General features: G+C 42.5%; 1 protein-coding gene across 2 annotated transcripts in view; it reads right to left on the bottom strand.

Annotated features, from left to right (window-relative positions):
- Positions 1-456: 456 nt before the first annotated feature.
- The window catches only part of EXOC3 (exocyst complex component 3), a 29,802-nt gene continuing 9,410 nt past the window's right edge, over positions 457-20,848 (bottom strand). For both annotated transcript variants that reach the window (XM_063130320.1, XM_063130329.1), the window contains exons 6-13: positions 14,250-14,375; positions 11,869-11,969; positions 10,828-10,938; positions 9,168-9,318; positions 7,732-7,854; positions 4,695-4,856; positions 3,609-3,736; positions 457-1,371 (exon numbers count right to left, since the gene is read on the bottom strand). In XM_063130320.1, the coding sequence (XP_062986390.1) occupies positions 1,200-1,371; positions 3,609-3,736; positions 4,695-4,856; positions 7,732-7,854; positions 9,168-9,318; positions 10,828-10,938; positions 11,869-11,969; positions 14,250-14,375 (1,074 nt within the window). In that variant the 3' untranslated portion in view covers positions 457-1,199. The remainder of the gene's footprint in view (positions 1,372-3,608; positions 3,737-4,694; positions 4,857-7,731; positions 7,855-9,167; positions 9,319-10,827; positions 10,939-11,868; positions 11,970-14,249; positions 14,376-20,848) is intronic.

Below are 20,848 nucleotides of genomic sequence, written 5' to 3' on the forward strand. Positions count from 1 at the left end.
TCTACAACTACATTTGTTAGCATTCTGCTTGGATGTGATTTCTTTGCTCAGGCAGCTGCTTTCTAATCCCTCCCACCTTGACAGCTCCAGCAATCATCAGAGGACCTCTAAGCATGACCTGAATGCTTGAACTGGTGATACATTTCAAACATTATGGCACCCACCTGTTCTCTCTCTCCCCCCAAGTCTCATTTCTTGCCATTGTCTTCCCCTGCTTCCTTTCTCATGTTCGCCCTGGAATTGCTACTCCTTTCATCTACATAACAGTCATAGTCCATGATCTTTACCTTTCTTGGGGTGCTTCCAGACCAGGCTTTTATTGGCAATTGCCTTGCCCCACAGAATTTTATGACGAGCCCAGACATAATTGTTTTCCATGTGTAACCCTCCCATGTTTCCCACTGCTGCTTCCAATGTTGTTTCTTCGTACCACAAAATTCCATTAAAGAAGGAAAAGTCTGAATAGCTGCACAATGCCTTTTAATTGATAACACTATGTCCATCTGCAAGCATCCTTGGTCCCTCAAGCTACTTGTCCACACTGAAACAAAATACACATTGCCCTACTATACCTTATTGTAACTAAGCCAAAGTACATGTACGAAGTAATCACAGTCTTCCCCTACACACCCATGCCTCTATTTTCCATTGTTGTTATTGTAACAATAATGTGACAGTTCCCTGAAGGGAGAGGGAGCTTTGAACAGTATTCCAACACCCAATGCCAGGCTTACTATATTTATTTTTAAATTTTATTTAGTAATCATTTCTGCATTTTTTCTTCTTCAAATCCTGCGAAAATCAATTGAATGAAGAACAAAACCAAATCACTGATGTACCTCAAAAATTGTTTTTCATTTGTTCACCCTAAAAGTAAATTCATCCTTTTTTACATTTTCTAAAACATATGCAATTATGCATCAGAGTACACAACCTTCGAGATAAATAATTGTGGGAAAAGTCTATTGCTGATAGTGAAAGATGCCAGTTCAAAGCATTCTGGCCATCAGAATAGTGCATATTCTTCAAGTGACCAATCTGGCCATCTCTACATCTTGTTGCAATTACTAACACGAGACAGAAAAACTAAAAGCCCAGCAAGAAACCCTAATGCGTTTTCCAAGTGCATAGCCAAATTAGGCTACAAATGTTCTGAAAGTATTAATACCACACCACACCAAAAATGTTATTTAAAACTATTACTTAAGAAGCTTTGGCACAGTTAGTGTTGGAACTGTAATTTCTTTAAAAATTGGCACATAGTTTGGATTTGGCTGGCTTGGACCTTTGTCCAGAGTTTCAATGATGGTTTGCTTCATCTCTCTGCTAGCATCTCCTCTCATTGTCAACAAAGCTGCAACATGATCATCCCTGCCAATCAAAGAAGTACAACATTAGTACAAAACCTGTTTATGAAAAAAGCAACATGACATGAATGCTGACATTCAATTAGGGTACGAGTGACTTTATTCTCAAATATCTTTCAAACTTATCACAACAGTCCTCCAAGGGTTCCATCAGGTTCCGATTTAGGTCTGATTCCAACAATCTATTCCCCATTTGGAGAAGCTCTGCTGAATGGCTATTCACAGACGCAATAGAGATAGAAGTATGACTACTTTGCCACCACAATTAAGTAGGCACTATAATGTGCCAGATTTGTGCCATCTGTGTTCTAGCACACATCCTACCTGTGTCATTTCCAGAAGATCCCCAGTAACCCAGGGAGTTAGTTTGCCTTGACTGTGCCAGAGAGGATGCTTGTATAAATAGTCTATTCATCTCACCATACTGTATTGAGACGAGAGCCTTGACAGGAGCACCAGCCATGTTGGCCAGAAACTCTCTAAGGACATTCAGGAAATCCTCAGCTTTTGTAAGTCTCAAAGGGCAGACCATCTTAATGAGCCGACCACCGCTGTGAAGGGGAATAGCCACAGTCAACTTAAAACTTCTTCAAGTTTAGATCTGACCATGACAATGGGGTCATAGAGGTCCACACCAATTTTAGACTTCTAGTCTTACACCCATTTGAAAACACCAGGTTGAGAATATGCCCTGCCAAATGGGTTGGGCTAATAACATATTGAGACAACCCTATGGTTGCCACAGCAACCATGAAGCCCCAATCTGCACCCCATAAAGCCTCTCCAATGTGAAAGTTGAGATAACCACAATATGACTGTCCTGGAGTTTTCCAGCAGGACTCCATAAACCACCATAGCTAGCTCAGTAGCTTTGAAGCCAGAAGCCATAGCTACTTCTACACAAGTAGAATGCCTAATCTCTTCTTCTCTTGCCCAACACCAGGTACAAACACTTAAACCCAGTAAACAGATTGGTCTCCTGGTGAAAGAGATTAATTTCTTATAAATGACAGCAGCTCTCTCCCACTGAACCTCCAGCAATGTATAGCTAGATGGACAGCTCCCCTTCCCTCAAATCACCAACCCAAATTTTGGAGACAAATAGCAGTTCAGCCCTTTCATCCTCTATAAATCAAGGATGACAGCTGTCTTGTTATGGACCACCCTGGCATTTACACAAACTAGAGTAAATTAACAGTCTGGGTTAACAGGAAGTGGGGTTTGCTTATAGCTTAGGGAGCAATTGCCATATCTATATTTGGAAATTAGTTATCTTTTAAATCAGTAGAGTGAAATATTTTACACAAACTATTTTTTTAATTATTCCAACACGCAGCCCCTTGCTTGCTATGGCTTTCTGCTCGTAACACACTATTCTAGTTAAATTTAATTCTGTCAGATTATGAAGCGTGGAAGTGGATTTGTATGTGCGGGAACTTCCTTATGCCAGAAGTTTAATTAGAGGTTCTTCATATTTTTCAGTGGTTTTTAAAAAGTAAACATTTTGCTCAAAGTACAGGGGAGAGAGAAGTATTATATGGTTGGTTATCACCATTAAATCCCTCATTTTAGTATTGAACAATGTCCAGTGCTCCCAAAAGTTATCTAACTGGTTTATGTCTATTTTATCGTGCCAGAGTTGTGAGTGGAAGAAATGCTTAATTTCTGCTGCACATACTGATTCTTCCCCTAAGGGAGTTCCCCCAACCCAGGCAGGTTTACTGCTGGTTTTGGTGCCTAGCTGGGATGTAGAAACTGAATGGCAAGGAGGTGCATTTAAAAGGGGAAGTCAGTAAGCAGAGGAAGGATCAACCATTGCCCTTCAAGGTAACTATTCTCCAAATCCCTGACCCATATCACCTGGCCAGAGCCTGCATTTCCTTCATAACAAGTAATGCCACCCAAGACACCTCATTTGGGCAAACCCTACTCCAAGGACCACTAAAGCACCTGCATAGTAAAATCTTCAGATAAAATGTAGAGTACTGCTGTTTAATAAGGCCATATTTACCTATTACATGACAGCATTAGGGTAATTTGCATACCTCAACAGATTTGGATAGTGAGGGCTCTACCGTAAGTGTTCAAACATTGACTTCGATTCTATATCTCTTGCACATAAGAGCTTAATCATGAGGAAAAAGGACTGACGTAAAATCACATGTCAACATTTGTAAAGCCCTCATGATTTTGAAAGAAAATATTGTTAGAAATTTTAACTCTAGAAATTAACAATATTACCTGATATCTGGGTGTTTGCTAACTAAAGTTGAGACTTCTAGATAAAGCAGTGAAGGATCCGTCAACTTGAAGACTTCTGCAATGGCTTCAATAACATCACACAGTCCTTCTGTGTCCTCCCCAGATCCCTATTAATTGATCATAATATTAAATATAATCTTTTCTGAGTTATGTTTAATATGCACCTAACAGTATGAGAAAAAATGGTAAAAACACATCATTTTGGTTTTATTGTTTCTAAAAGTAGGCTACAATACACAGAGGTTATAACTACTTAAGTCTCTCGATTTTAGTGAGTGTATGTTTAATTCCGTGCTGGATTGTGGCTGTAAGATTTACTCAGCTTACCAATATTTTTATCAAGACCATACTGAAATTCTTTCAGCAATCCTACACATACATGATAACTGAATTCCACTCAGCCCTTATGTTGATGGAACTGCTCCCTTCAGTGGAACCAGGAGTGGGGTGATACCCCCTTTCCTTGCAGCCCCCTGTGCACCCTCAAAATCAGCTCTAGAGGGTTGGGGGACATTCTGGAGCTAATTCTGGGGTGGTGCAGGAGTCTGTAGAGGGGAAGAAGGTAGAAGAAAGTCTATTGCGCTGTTGGATTTTGCCTAATATATTTTTTCTATACACAATTACTATTTCTAACAAAATAGCATATTTAAATTAGATAGCCTATCATATGCCAGCACTGTATTTTCATCATTTTTAATTATGAAGTTTGACTTCAAAGCCCCCTCCCCCTTTTAAAGAGTGCTGATTGCTGTATCTACTGAATGACTAAGTGACAATTGCATACAGCTTTCTATTTGAGTTGTCTCTGAATTTATTACTCATACTAAAATATATTGCTGACTTAGGGGTAAGTGACTACGGGTTGGATCCAGTACATGCACTCCACAAGAGGAAGGGACCTTCATGAGAGGAAGTGCTCTGCTCACACAAGGATTCCCCCTCCCAATACCTCACCCCATTTAGAAGGGTCTCCAGACTCAAGACGGGTTTCACACGATTGCAGTGAAGGAAGAAGCAATTGTGACTGCTCTCTCCACCAGTGACATCCAGTTTTCTTATACTTACAAGAGTAAGTTTCTTAAACAGAAATCTGAACTGTTCAGCTTCTCTGTTCATTCTTTCAGCACCTTCTCTTCTTTCTTCTGCATTCTTGAAAGTAATACGCTTTAACATAATAGCCTTGATATACTCCACAACAACTCTACGGTGGCATTCGATAGTCATTTTCTGAAAAATATACAATTGGCAACCAGTACATTTATAGGTGATATTTGGTTCTATTACTTTTAATATTTAATAGGCTAAAATTATTTTCATAAAATCTACACTACACTCAATGGGGTTGAAAGAAATAAACACTGAATTAGTGACACACATTAGAAGATAAATTTCTGGATCCAGATGGGTCCCATATTCTATAGCAGATATATTGATGGGCCTGCTATTTCCAGATGACAGCTATGGTGTCTAGTAACAGGGAGCGACCGCCCATATTTGTTCTGGACCGGTCCCTAGGGTGTACCAGCACTAGATGTACTTCCTCTGATATGCCCTGGAAACATCTGGCAGAGTCTACACAACATCCTGGAATCATTTTTTGAATTTTAAATTTTGGAAGTGGGGTTGACAGTAAAAAGTTCTGTAATAAAATTCAACAACAAATCACTCTGAGCAAAACCATGAGGGAAAAGACATGCGTGAAATTGTATGGGCTTTTTTTTTTTTGCATGGCATACCTAAAAAAGGGGAAATGGGGAAGTATAAGAAGCTTCATCAATATATAAGAAACAATCTACCAGAAGCTTGTAAAATAGTCATGGGTTACAGCTTCTAGACAGTAGCTGTAGCATTTTGCCTTGCACATGCAGCCCCTTTGAGGCACAATCAATCCAGGAAGACTTTTTGATAAACCCCTATATTAGCTCATTTGTACCCATTAGAGCATCTGGTAGGTTGGCACTATGCTAGGAAACTTGTTTCGCCAACAAACTCCTGCACCTTAAGCTATTTTTTTATAATAATCCACCTAGTTCAAATTTGCTGGCTCTTTTGATATGTAAATTTAGGGTCATTAAGAAAGTGGATTCAGCCACTATGCAATTTTCTGATTTGCTGTCTAGACTACTGACATTAGAAATGGAGGGTATCACACTTTCGGATTGTGAGGTTCATCACATGAGCTTTCTTCTGGTTTATTTGGAGGTTTACAATGGGCCTCTTTAGATGGCAGACATGTGATTTGAATTGAAAACTTCCTTTCTTGGCAATGCTCTATATGTTCAATGATACAGTGCCAGCTAGTGGCTAAATTATAGTGCAACACCGGCGTTACATGCTGCCAATACACATTAACTTTTATTGGGAGCCAGTGTGGTGAAGTGGCTAAAGTGTTGGACTGGGAATCAGGAGATCTGGGTTCTAGTCCCCAATTAACCATGGAAGCCCACTGGGTGACTTTGGGTCAGTCACAGACTCTCAGCCCAGCCTACCTCACAGGTTTGTTGTTGTGAGGATAAAATGGAGAGGATTATGTACGCCGCCTTGGGTTTCTTGGGAGGAAAAAAGGCAGGATATAAATGTAATCTCTACCTATAAAGTGGAAAGCATGTGTATGTGTCGTGTATGTCCAGAAATGTTTACCCACTTCCACATATGGTACTGCCTTAATGCTGTTCACCCAGACAGGTCTTCGTGTACATGATCAGAAAAAATCTAAAAACATGAATTTTGGGGTTTTAAGTATTGTCCTTTTCCTAGAGCTAGGTTAAAGGGAGGGTACTTGGCAGAAGGGTTTAGAACTCTCCAAACAGCTGGACAGAATAGGGAGTGTCAGGAAGTTCTACCTAACAGTAGCAGTCTATCATAATTTTCTTTTGTTGGGCGGGGGGGGGGGGGAGGGAGGAAACCCTTTATAAACAAGGGGTTCAGGAGTAGAGAAAGTCATCCTCCCACGCAGATCTGTTACACAGCTAATTAACTATAATTATCTGTATGCCACCCTGAAATCCCAGTGATACAGGGTGGGATACAAATGTTTTAATAAATAATAAATAAATAAAAATTAGATATTCCATATGAATTGAGTAGCTATGGCACTTAATAAACTCCCTAATACTTTACTTAAGAACTCCTTTTTCTAGATAGAATGTCCTCAGCAATATAAGGATTATCTACCTGGCACAAAGGGTATTCAAAATATTTCAAAGCCCTGAGGTGCAGGAACTTCCAGAACCAGGCCAGAAGTTAAAATACTTCCCACTTAGTCTATATCACCCTCCATTCCCCACCCCCAGCCATGCTCTCCATTTCCTAGACAGAGGGTTCCTTCAGGCTTCTTAGGACTGGGGGTTTGCTTACTCATCTTTGAGCTGCCCATTTTGTCTGAACAAATTGACTATGATTACCAGCTTTGGAACAAGCTGGAATATTAAACCAACTCCAAGCCATGGCCAATCTTGGCTTATTCAGAAATTGGTAACCATACCTTCCTGGTACAGATGAAACTCAACACTATCTTTAGAAGTTTCCTAGTTTGATTGCTTGTGCCACAGAAGGAGGAATGAAGGGGCTGTATGCATTGGGAGAAATGGTTTGTTCTGTTTAAACCGAGTTATGATTGTCTGACCCAGGCCCATATAGTGTTATTGCTTTGCATCAGTTCTCAGCTTCCACGCAACATAAAGAAAATCCAGTGAAGATCTACTATGCAAATTTTAGGGGGAAATTTATCCAATGTTCACAATTAAGAGATTACAAATTAAAAGTATTTGTTCTTTTTGTAAGCGCTGTTTCACTTGTACAGGCAAGCACTCAGTGAAGTTAAAGGAAATGTATCTGACAAGGTCATTATTATTTGAATGGAATAGATCACAGGAATTTATCTTGAGGTTTCCTGGCAGAATTCCCATTTGTAGAGAATGAGCTTTACATCAATGTAAGATCAGATTATAAATATATATATTAATGTGATAGTTTAATGCACTTCATTACTTTTACTGATTTCAAAGTCAATGCGATAATAAAATGCTCAGGAGTTGTAAAGCAGCTTGTCATTCCACTAGGCTATACAGATGAAGTATTCAAAATTAGACTTTGCAAATACCTTCTTATAGGGCCTCTTTATTCTTGCAAAATCATTGAAATAATCCTCTACTGTTACACAGATTGTATCCACAGCATTGGATCCTGCCAGCCATTTTCTTGTCATCAGCTCACTAAGATGTGGCTAAGAGAGAGAACAAGCAACCACAAGAAATATTGGTAAAGCCATTTTTGAACAGTATATTTCAACTTCATGTCCCTAATTGTACATCCCAGAGCTGTAAATGCATCATAATTATTCTAGAAAACTGGAATGTGTTCAAGTCTTTCATACGAAGTAGGTATGGTCTTCAACAGAACTCTTGGGCCTAACTGAGACACTGTGCCAAAATTGTGGGAGGATGAACATTGCAAATCTTTAGGACTAATGTGGATAATTATTTACATTTCTTTTGTAAAGTATTTAAGAAAAATAATTTCTACTGAAATAAACCTTTTCATTCTCAATCCGTGACTGAGTATTAAAAAATACTCTAACTGGTTTTGTTATTGGTTCAATGGATTCAAAACTGAATTGGATAGTGTTATGAAACACGTCTGGTGTTCCCCTGTATCAATGTGTTGGGCCCACTGCGGTAAGGGATTTTTCTCCTCCTCTTTCTTGGAAGCATCAAAGTTTGCCCCAACTTGAAGCTGGGTATTGGGAGTGTGGACTTGCACCTCTCATACCCCTTGCAAAATCTTTTGGAAGATTTTAAAGTAGAATTTGTACGTACTCTGGGGTTGGCCAATTGCCGTATCAGGGTTCCAGAATGAATGTTAAGATCCAGATCAATTTTAGCTAGTGCCCCTAGGGCCTCAGCAACCTCAGGAAACATTTAATCCTCAGGGAGCATTTCCTCTAAAGGCATCTGCAATGTCCTCTCTTTGCTTCTAGCTTGCTGTTGTCTAGTCCAATCGATCTGTAGGATGTTCAATGAACCAGAAATTGTGAGCTTCCAGGCATGAATTTGTGCCCTATTAGGATCTTAAACATTGATCATAATGTTTCCTCTAGAAACTGACTTTAGAAGCATTGCTTTAATCCTACAAGATGTTGAAATGTTATATCATCTAGTATGGTGCTCAAAAATGTACCCTATTTAAATAATTTATAGGTGGAATAAAGTGATGATTGATACCTAACAATGAGAAACTGCAAATATTATTGTTTTTATTCTGAAGAACTCATGCATCTGAGAAAGTCAGCCAGTTCAATCTCCAGGATGGCTCAGTACTTTTGACCTGATCGAGTTCTAGTCGTGCTTCAATTTGTTGCATTCCTACACATCTCCATCCTCATCAGATACATCCAAGCTCAGTGATGACTCGATGAGCTCTGGATGCATATCCACATTACCTATACATATGTATCTCATATCATGGCATTTGTGTCTATTTGCCACTACAGACATAGATTTCCCTTTCAAAGACTTTTTGACAGAAAGAAAAATTAACCTCTAAATCCATGAAGACTTCATCTAGCAGGCTTGAGCATCCTTCCTTGGCAACGTCATCTAGAACTGCATCGATGCATGCGTGACTGCTTGTCATGAATTCTTCCATCACAGGAGTCAAGTATTTCTTTTTCAAACTGACAATCGATTCCCTTTGACAAGCAAGACAAGATCCTTCAGTATCCATGAGGGCCACTTCAAATTATCATGTAATGTCACAAGAGGTTAGCCTCCACTGAAGGGAATATACCAGCCACATAATAAAGCTTTGGTAACTTACGTGCAATAGCTCTTCATGAACTAAGTTGCCATTACCATTTGAGAAACATTAGTGTTCAAATCAATGCCAAGTGTAAAATGTTTGTGGTTTCAAACTGTGTCAAGGAACTTCAAGGTCAGACCCAAGTGCCTTGGACACTTATCAGGAGCTCCTGACCAAGAACATTAGAAATGGTGGGACAGACTTCTCTGAAAGATTGTCTACCATTATCAATTTTTCCCTGCAATGTAAATACATAGGAAAGCATTGAGTTTATTTTAGGGCACACTCTCAGCTCAACTGGAGCAAAAGTGAGTTCCAACTGGCTTGGCCAGTGGCTCATATAAGGTAAGTGTGTTTCCAGATGGAGGGTTCCTAGTGCTTACTAATCAAAAGGCATCGCACAACTTTTTCTCCTTAAGTGATTTTTGTTTGTTTGTATGTTGGTGAGGAAAGAAGGGAGACTGAAGAAGTCGCAGGAAAACATGGGAGGTTTACAAATGGAGAACAACGACATGTGCATGACTACCTCCTGCACCTCCTCCATAAAATTATATTAATGAGGCAGGATGATTGCACAATAAACGCCTTGTCTGCAGGCACCCCAAGATGCCGCCCCAGAAAACTTTCCAAACTGTTGGGGTTCTGCAGCAGATGTTCAGAGGTTCCTCAGCAGATAAATTGGTGTGGAAAGGGGTCAATGAACATAGAAAGTTTTTAAATCACTGGCTCAGAACAATTTCGTATTGGGGGCCTTCAATAATTGGCACCTGAATTTGTGAGTTTTCCTCTACCTCACCTTTCCCCCCCTTTTGTATAGTGTCTATAGATTGTGAGCCTGTGAAGAGAGGCTATTTTTCAGTCTCTGCACAACACTCAGAAAATTTTAGGTACTTTGTATGTGATATAATCATCATCACCACTACCACCCTCTGCGCTGAAGAAAACATCTCTAGTGTTTATTGTGCCATTAAACTGGTAGTCTGAGTTTGCAATATATCAGATTGAGAAGGACCCAGCTGCTTGAAAGTCTGTTGCTTCTTCACCCCTTCTTACAGTTACAGGTGCAAAACCTGACCTGTACTCCTCAGTGATACTATATGTTAGGAATTGTTCCTGAGACTCATACTTGGAATACAACTGCTGCTACCTACATAGTCCATCTTTTCATTGATATAGTGTGTGATAAAATCTAGGGCTTATATATATTGTATTGAAAAAATAATGCAACACTATATTGCCCAATAGCTAAAGTTCTTTAGCCAGTTTACAAAAAATGGAACCTTACAAAGACAACAATACTATCATAGTAGTATGTTTGCATTACAAACTCAGTGTGCGTTTAAATTAGATACTAAATCCAGCTTTTCATTTAAAAAAAAACTCAGTTTGATCAACTTACTTAAATGTCTGGCAATTGTTGATGATGGCAACCATGTACTGAACATAGCATGGATGAAACTGACGGTTTCTTAGGTGTTCTTCTTTATATAAATGTGCTTCCTCTTTGTACCTGTATAAAAGAAGTGGAGAAAAACCTCAATAATAGAGAGAAATATAAACCATTCAGGAAGTGAGCATTGTGGTCCCTGGTGGCCTGCAAAAGCAATGAGGAAGTCTTGCCTCTTTTCCATTAGAATCCACCACCACGTAACACAAATGGAAACAGGCTCAGGATCTGAAAACCCCCAGAGAAAAGTCTTCCAGATATTTATTGCAATAAAAAAAGATGTCTCATTATGTGCAGTTCATTAGTTTAAAAGTTATAAAGAAGATGACAAAGGACATCTATTCTGAGGTTTCAGACACAAATCACAGTGGACATGGCAAACACCAAGGCTACTATGCTATCAGTAAATCTGTTACTGTGGAATATTCTATAGCAATGTCTTATTAACAGGGGTCATGTTGAAGGGCTGAAGGGCCAGATTCAATCATGTTCCCAGCAGACTGCTGCTACAGGGCAAGTAGAGCAGCTTGTGCCATCTCTGCTCATAGAGATTGGTTGAGTAATGTGCTTTGCCTAAACCACGACACGAGCAAAAGGCTCTTTAAATGACCCCAAAAGTAGCATCAGAAGCTCTGTGAGCTCTTTCCTTATGCACTTCAGCTATGCAGCAGCTGAAGTCAAGATATAAGGAAATGGGAGAAAACAGCTCAAGTGCATAAGGGAAGAATGCTAAAACTTTTATTAATAATGGGAAGTGGATGGGAAAGGCACCTTTGCTTGTGTCATACCGAGTGTAAGATGCATATCTGACACAACTTCTGTTTCTCTTCACACTAGGAAGCAGGAGGCTAAACATTTCACTCTTAAGAGAGAGAACAGCTGAGATGAACAACAACAGATACGGGTTCCTACAAATTGGCAACATATCTGGAAATAAAGCATTCCTCCAAAGTTACAGAGAAGCAGCAAGTGAATGCTAACGTTTAATTTTACCTGCTGAGGAATGAACTCATTTGCTGAAGGCATAGATGTAGTACCTTTATTTTCAAATCTTCACTTATCTGGGTAGCCACTTGAAGATTCTGTTCAAACATCTAAAAGCAGAAACCAATTAGCTGATATCATAGTTCAATCAGAGTGCAGCAGTCAGGTATTAATCATGTTTCTAGCAGAATACAGCTATTGGGCACATAGGAGAGAGCTTGTAGCACAACTCTGCTCACAGACACTCAAGTGAACAATGTTTTTTTGCCCAAATAATCTACAGGACCTTCATCCACCTCTTCTGCCCACCAATGCTATGAATAACTTTGTTGATGTCACATAAAGACATCAGCTGTGGCTGTACACCTTTGTATCAATGCTGGAAACAACTGATGAGTGCCAGTAGAGGAGAACCAAAACTAAGTGCAATATCACCAATTGTAATTGTGTGTTGGGAGGAGATACCATAACTTTCAGGAATGAAGTGCCAAAGAATGGGATTTGGGAATATCTCAACAGTGCGAACCTATAAATATTTATTCAAAAAAATATTTTATTTAAAACATTTCTTGGCCACCTTTCAGGGCAGAGGCCCTCACAAGGCGCCTTTCAACAATAAAATACATAAAATATTAAAAGCAATAAAAACATGTTCACAATAACATAGCAATTAAAACAATAACACCAGCAGGAATAACAATAGCAGCAATAACATTATACTGTTGGGAGTATATCATGGGAAGGCCATGGTAAAATCAAATGTTTTTAATGCCTTCTTGAAAGGCTGCAAGGATGGAGCATGGTGGGCCTCTGATGGAAGTTTGTTCCACAGGTTTGGGGCCACTGCAGAGAAGACCCTCTCTCGTGTGGACACCCACCTAATTGCTCTCACAGGTGGGCATCTCTTTCTGATCTTAAAGTGCAGAAAGGCTGATATGGGTGAAGGCGGTCCTTCAAGTAACTAGGTCCCGAACCGTTTAGAGCTTTAAAGATAAAAATCAGGACTTTGAATTGGGCTCAGAAACACACCGCTAACCAGTGCAGCTGGCGCAGTATATGAATTATATAATCAAATTGCCTCGCCCCCACCAATACTCAGACAGCTGTATTCTGCACCAGCTGAAGTTTCCGCTGTCTTCAAAAGCAGCCCACGAACAGTGCATTATAGTAGTCCAGCCTGGACACGACCAGTGCATGAATAACTGAGGCAAGGTCCAGCCTCTCCAGAAGGGCACCATAGTTGATGGTATCAAAAGCTGCTGAGAAGTCCAGAAGAACCAACAGGGTCGTACTCCCCCCATAAGTCATCAACCAGGGCAACCAAGTCTGTTTCCATCCCATAACCAGGCACGAAATCTGATTGGAATGCATCTAAATAATCAGTTTCAACCAAAACAACTTGGAATTGTGAGGCCACCACAGCTTTACAACTAGGTTGAGGACATTTGGGAGCAATCACATCCATAGCCCGGGTCATCTCCTCATTCCAAGCTGTGATCAGGACCTTGGCAGGACTGCTGACTAAGCCTGCAGGAGAATCCACAAAAGACCTTAGAAAACCATCTGGATTCATCAGCTTCTGGGGATGGATCATTGAATTTGGTCCCCCACCCCTGCATAGGTTACAGGTGGCCTGAAGGTCAAAACTGATCAGATGATGATCTGTCCATGTCAAATGAGCGACCACAGGCTCCCCCACCAGCAGACCATTTTCTCCCAATCCAGCATAGAAGATCAGGTCCAAAGTATGTCCTGCCACATGTGTCGGGCAAGATATTATCTGAGACAAACTCATGGTTGACATGGTGGCCATGAAATCCTGAGCTCCTCCTGACAAAGTAGTTTTGGCATGAATATTGATGTCCCCCAAGACCATAAGCCTTGGGGTCCTCAACATCATGCTCAAGACCACCTCAGTCAGCTTAGGCAGGGAGACTGTTGGGCAGCGGGATGGGCGGTACACCAACAGAATCCCTGTCCTAAAGACATTCAAAACTGGTTGACTGCTGAATAAGGTATCTGACCAGAGAGAGAGAATCCTTATAGACCAAGGCCACCTTCTCTCCCCACCCCTCTAGACGAGCTTGGTGTTGCAAAAGAAACCCTGGTGGATACATTTGGGAGAAATTAACTCCTCCTCCTTCATCTAACCAGGTTTCAGGAACACAGGCCAGGTCAATTTCTATAAGGTTAGAAATTCGTTTGACTGTGTTCAATTGAGCTTATCAGAAGTTAGCGTGCATAGGATTGCAGCCTAAGTGAACAATAATTTAAAAAGTGAACCAATCCAATTGACAAAAATAAAAGGAAAGCATATGCATCATTTAACTCATTTTTAACTTTTCAAAGTTTCCCCCTTCTAATCAGTTTGCTAAAATCAACTATTATACCTGAAATACAATAGCAGGCAGTGTAGTTTGATAGAATCCATCTTGATCTGCTTCTGGCTCATTTTCTTTTAGCCAATCTTTTTTATCTGTCTCCAGGGCTTTTCTTAGCCAGCCGATGATGTTAGACTATAGAAAAATGAAGTTTAAAATTCAAAAGAGAAACAAAAGTGTTTAGATAATAAATTGAGAAGAAACACTATCTTCACCAACTGTCATGGAGCATGTTTCAATTTCCCAACCCATATTAGCCCTCCTTCACTATTGTTGTGACAGAATTAATCTGCTATTGGTGTCCAACAGATCCCTTTAATATCATTTATCAATCCATTGGTTAGAGGATTGTTGGTATTCATCTTTTTTTTTCTCCCCCCCTCCACATTTTGTAACACTTTTAATAAAATAAAAAATAAAAAATGGTATCAGGTGTTGGGAATAAAAATACATATATTTTAAAAATCCCTTTAAAATCATAGCTAGAAATAATTATGAATGATTTCAAAGATTTCGGTTTAACAGAAGAATAGATGTTATTAATATCACATTTGAAAAAATGCAGGTTGCTTACCTGTAACTGTAGTTCTTCGAGTGGTCATCTATGCATTCACACATATGGGCTCTGCGCCTGCGCAGAGACCAGACCGGAACCTACTATAGCTGAGTGGAACGTTTTTGGCGGGAACCCCTCCCCCACGCTACCGCGCATGTCCATGGGGTTCCCGCCCTTACCTCAGTTTACAGGAGTCCGACATTGTGCCCCCATAAACATGAGTGTAAATAAAATAAAGTACATTCCATAATATAACAGTGTCATTTTTAAGTCTCACACCACCAAGAGGGGATGGTGGGTGGGTTGTGTGAATGCATAGATGACCACTCGAAGAACTACAGTTACAGGTAAGCAACCTGCATTTCTTCTTCGTGGTCTCTATGCATCACACATATGGGCGAGTAGCAAGCTGACATACCTTTGGAGGTGGGTTGGTGCATCATCTGAAGATCTCGGAGAGCACTGTCCTCCCAAACGAGCAGTCTTGCCTTGCACGGGTGTCCAAACTGTAGTGCTTGACAAACGTGGACGGAGTGGACCACGTTGCGGCTCTACAGACTTCTGCCAGTGGAACACCTCTGGTGAAAGCCACCGATGTTGAAACAGCTCTGGTGGAATGAGCCGTCACAGGTTTCACTAACTCTAATTTAGAAATAGAGTAGGCCAATTCTATTGTCTCCACTATCCAGCGTGACAATCGCTGGCAAGAGACAGGGAGTCCCTTAGAAGGCTCACCATAACAAATAAACAATTGCTTTGTTTTCCTTAAAGTCTCTGTTCTGTCTTTGTAAAAAGCAAGAGCCCTTCTTACATCGAGAGTATGCAAAGAAGACTCAAGAGGTGTAGTTGGATTAGGAAAGAAAGCAGGTAAAGTAATATGCTGGGACAGATGAAAAGTAGACACTACCTTAGGTAGGAAGGTTGGGTCTGTGCGTAGCACAACCTTATCCTTATGAAAGATAGTGTATGGGACATCTATCCTAAGAGCTTTAAGCTCACTTGCCCGTCTTGCCGATGTAATGGCTACTAAAAAGACAGTCTTTAAGGTAAGCAACCTAAGGTCTGTCGAAGCCATGGGCTCAAAGGGCTTGCGTGTCAATGCCTGTAGTACAACTGACAGGCTCCATGGTGGTACGATACTCTTCACAGTTGGTATCGTGTTCTTAAGACCTTTCAAGAATTTCTTGGTTGTTGGATGGGTAAAAGGTGTAAAGCCATCTATACCCTGGTGAAAAGATGTAATCGCAGCAAGGTGAACCCTGATGGATGCGAGCTTAAGTCCTTGCTGGAAGAGTGTCAATAAATAATTGAGGATGAGAGACAAATGGCAAGATTCTGGTATTTGATCATCTTTTGAAGCAAAGTTCTGAAATCTTTGCCACTTTGCTACATAAGTTTTTCTTGTGGAAGGCTTTAGTGCTGCTAATATAATGTGGTCCACAGTCAAAACTCTGGTCCCAGAGGAGGAGTGGTTGTTATCCTCCATGCAGTCATCTTGAGGATCGACAGATCTGCGTGTCGAACCCTGCCCTGGTGTCGAGACAGTAGCTTCGGTGTCGACGGGAGCCTGATGTAATCCCCTCTCGATAACCGAAGAGCGTGAGAAAACCACGTCTGTCGAGGCCACCACGGTGTGATCAGGATGCAATTGGAGTTGTCCATCTGGATCTTGGCTAGCACCTTTGTCAATATTGGAAAGGGTGGAAAGATGTATAGGAGATTTCCTCTCCAAGTCCTGGTGAAAGCGTCTCCTAGAGATTGCTTTCCTCTTCCTGCCCTGCTGCAATACTTGGCGCAAATTGCGTTGTCTTCGGTAGCGAAGACATCGACAACAGGACGACCCCAGTATAGAAAAAGGCTTTCCCGCACCTCGACGTCGAGCTCCCACTCGTGGTCGACATGGAAGGACCTGCTGAGAGAGTCCGCAACGACGTTCTCCTTGCCGGCTACATGGATCGCAGTCAGGTAAGTCCTTCTCTTTATGCACCAGTTCCATATCCTGAGTGCAGAACGGTTCAGAGGGTGTGATCTTGTTCCACCCTGCCTGTTGATGTATGCCACTACGGTAGTATTGTCTGTCGCGATCAAGACATTCTTGCCCTCGATCATCTGTGCAAACGCCTTTACTGCATTTTCTACTGCCAGAAGTTCGAGATGGTTGATGTGATGTTCTCTCTGTGATCGAGGCCAACGACCCTGAGAGGTGAGGGAGCTGCAATGGGCTCCCCATCCTTCTAAGGATGCATCCGTCGTGATCGTTACCGAAGGCGCGTCTTGTTGGAATGGAACGCCCTCGAGAAGAGTCGACATCGAGAACCACCATTTCAGAGATGCCCTGACTTGCTTCGGTAACGAAAGGTAAGTTCGTCGAGCATTGTGTCTGAGGTCGAAAGTCCTCAAAAACCAGGCCTGCACGATCCTCATTCTGAGTCTTGCAAATCTGATGACTGCCGTAGTAGCTGCCATCAAGCCTAACAGTCTCTGAATTGTCCATGCCGAAACTTTTCGGCGGCTCTCGATATCGATGGCTAACTGCTGCAATGTGTTCGCCCTGGTTGAAGGTAAGTATGCCCTCCCGTCTCGAGAGGATAGGGTTACCCCTATGAAGTCCAATCTCTGCTGTGGAGTCAAAATGGACTTTTCGTGGTTCACCCAAAGCCCCAATGAGTCCAATAGGTTGAGGGTGGTTAGAATGTCCGTTTGGAGCGCCTCGCTGTTGTCCGCTACAAGGAGCCAATCGTCCAGGTATGGATAAACGTAAATGCCTTTCTGTCTTAGGTGGGCGCACACCACCGCCATGACCTTCGTGAAGACCCTCGGTGCCGTGGCCAGCCCGAACGGAAGAACGGTGAACTGGTACTGGAATGCACCGATCGAAAACCGAAGGTAAGCTTGATGCGACTTCCTGATGGATATGTGGAAATACGCATCCTTCAGATCCACCACTGCGAACCAAACTCCTTTCTGTAGAAGTTGTAGAATTGAAGTAACCGTTGTCATACGGAACTTCCTCGGGGTGATAAACTTGTTCAGCTGTCTTAAGTCCATGATCGGTCGAAGACCTCCATCTTTCTTCGGGACCGTGAAGTAACGGGAGAAAAATCCCTGATTGAGTTCCTCTGCCGGTACGGGAGAGATGGCTCCCTTCGATAGTAAGGTCTGTACCTCGAGCAGCAGAGGAGGGGATGGAGCCGTTACTTCTACGCCGGAAAAAGGAGGAAGGGCATCGAACTCGATGGCATAGCCCGAGTTGATGATAGTGAGCACCCAGGAGTCTGTTGTTATTGACTCCCATAGATGGTAATGGGGTGCTAGGCGGTCCGCAAAAGGGGGTGGATCTGGGGCCGAAGAGTCAAACACGCTGCTTCTTAGAGAAGTCAGGTTGCCTCTTATCTTGTTGATATCGACCCTGGTATGGCCTCTTCCTCTGCAACTGTTGTTGTTGCTGCCGAGGTTGAGGTTGGTACTGAGGCCGGTATTGCTGGTGTTGTTGCGTTGGCGGCCTCATCCATCTCTTTGGTCTATACTGCACTGGAGGAGCAGTGAACCCCATCTTTTTAGCCGTTGTTCTCGCTTTGTAGATGGAGTCCAGCGTTTCATCAGTGTTAGTATTAAAGAGTCCTTCGCCATCGAATGGCATACTCTCTATCCTCCACTTGGTTTCATGGGTCAAATTAGCCGATCTGAGCCACGCGTGTCTCCTCAGAGATATTGCGCCCATCATCGATTTCGAATGGCAGTCCACTTGGTGTCGGGCCGTGGATAATTGCTGCCTAGCGATTGCAGAGGCCTCATTTTGAAACACTCTCGCTAGCTCCTTCTTGTCCTCCGGGAGGTGTTCACATAACGACCCCATCTTTTCCCACAGGAAAAGCTGGTACCTCGCCATCGTCGCTTCGTATGCTGACGCTCTAATACCTAGAGAAGAAGAGGAGTAAATCCTTCTACCAGTCTGGTCCAATTTCCTCCCTTCCCTATCCACCGGTGCCGAATGTGCCTTTTGCGATTGGCCTTGGGCTGACTCAACCACGATGGAGTTAGGCTTTGGATGTTGTACCAAAAATTTGACGCCTTCCTCCTGGATTCGATAAAGAGTCTCTAATCTTTTAGACGTAGCCTGAGTCACAGCAGGTGTCTTCCAAGACAGTTGAGCTGTTTGCTTCAATGCATGCAGGATGGGAATAGCAAGTCTTTGATTAGTGGTAGTCTGGAATACATCATAAATGGGGTCCACAACCGATTCGTCCGTTTGTTGGATATCTAATCCCAATGCCTGTGACATCCTAAGCATATGGTCAGAAAACCTGACCATATCGTCCGAAGGAGAGGAAGGGTCGTCATCGTGGACCTCATCCTCCGGCGAGGGCATCGTTGGAGTCGCAGACACCCTCGATTCCGAATCTGAAGGGTAGTCTTGGTCAGGAGAAGACAGCGTAACCACTTGCAATTGAAGTTGGTCTGTTGGTACCGTGGGAACTGCCCCGGTCGACGCCGAAGGTTGCATACATTGTCGAGGAGTAGACACCCTCGAAGCCTGATGGTCAGGTGGTGAGGGTAGTGGTAACCGGCACACTCTTGTGATAGGTGGTGGGTGCGCATAGTAACCTTCCCGGGGACTCTGTCGATCCAGAAAGTAGCGCTGAGGACGATATCGGTCCCATTCATAGTCTTCATATCTTGGCTGAGGATCGGAGTATCTAGAAGCTCCGTCCCATTCACGGCGAGGTGTAAGTCTTGGAGATGGTTGTAGTGGGATTAATCCCTGCAACGTTTGAGGCCTTGTAGGCTGTTGGAAAGAAGCCGCTGACGCGGAATCTCTTAGTTCGCCCTCCGAAAGGCTGAGTGGGCGTGTCGGTACCGTGGCCATCGGCACCGACTGAGATCTCGATGCCGAGGGAGGCCTCGACATCGACGCGGTCGGAGCAATGGGAGGCGTGGAATGACTCCTAACTGACTCCGCCGCTCGAGGCGACGCTAAGGTGGATTTCTCAGCGTCCCTCTTTTTCTTCTTCTTCTTCTTCTTCTCCAGCTCCGAAGAAGGTTTAGGAGTTCTGGCTTTCTTTGAAATCTTCTTAGCCATAGAACTCGTCAAAGACCAGCCAGGCGTGAGGGGTATCTGTGCCCTATGAGCTCTGGCTTGCACCTCAGTGCCGCGGTCTGTTGGTTTGTCGGTAACGGACTTACGGATTGCCGTTTTTTCAGTAACGGACTTACCAACTGCCGTTTTTTCCATACTGGGAGCCTCAGTAGCCTTGAGAGCTTTTTCCCACAATATAGAGCGAAGTCTATCGGCTCTATGTTTCCTAGTTTGTTTTGTAAACGACATACAGTGGTGGCAGGCCTCCACAACGTGTCCTTCTCCCAAACAAACGAGACAAAGAGAGTGCCCGTCTGTCGGCGGAAGTTTCGCCCCACACCTTACACACTTCCTAAATGGGGCTTTCGTTGCCATACGGGCCTCAGGCGACCGAAGTCGCTGAGGGAAAACTATCTACAATAAAACTTTTTTTTTATATATATATATAGATAAGAAAGAAGTAAGAAGAATTAGGAAAAGATTGAAGAATGAACAGGTTTTAAAGAGAAGATTAGGTAAGTTAACTAGAAAACGCTAGAGGTTCGGTTAAGCTGGTCTATGCACAATGGCGGACGACGAAGAACTGAGGTAAGGGCGGGAACCCCATGGACATGCGCGGTAGCGTGGGGGAGGGGTTCCCGCCAAAAACGTTCCACTCAGCTATAGTAGGTTCCGGTCTGGTCTCTGCGCAGGCGCAGAGCCCATATGTGTGATGCATAGAGACCACGAAGAAGAACCTATCTAACATCAGAACTATTGGGGTACATTGGGCCCCACAATGTTAACAGAATTAAAATCAAAACAAATAAAAAAGAATGCCTAAGTGACATCCCAGGTTGGATCCAAACTTAGTCAAACTTACAAATCAGTCACAACTAACTTGAACTGTCAGTGTTTTCAATGGATCTACTCGAATATGGCTAAATCTGCATCCAACCCATAGTAAATAATGGAATGGGCCCAATCTATCTCAAT

Source organism: Elgaria multicarinata, chromosome 1 (genome assembly GCF_023053635.1).
Source record: "Elgaria multicarinata webbii isolate HBS135686 ecotype San Diego chromosome 1, rElgMul1.1.pri, whole genome shotgun sequence".
NCBI classification, from domain to species: domain Eukaryota; kingdom Metazoa; phylum Chordata; class Lepidosauria; order Squamata; family Anguidae; genus Elgaria; species Elgaria multicarinata.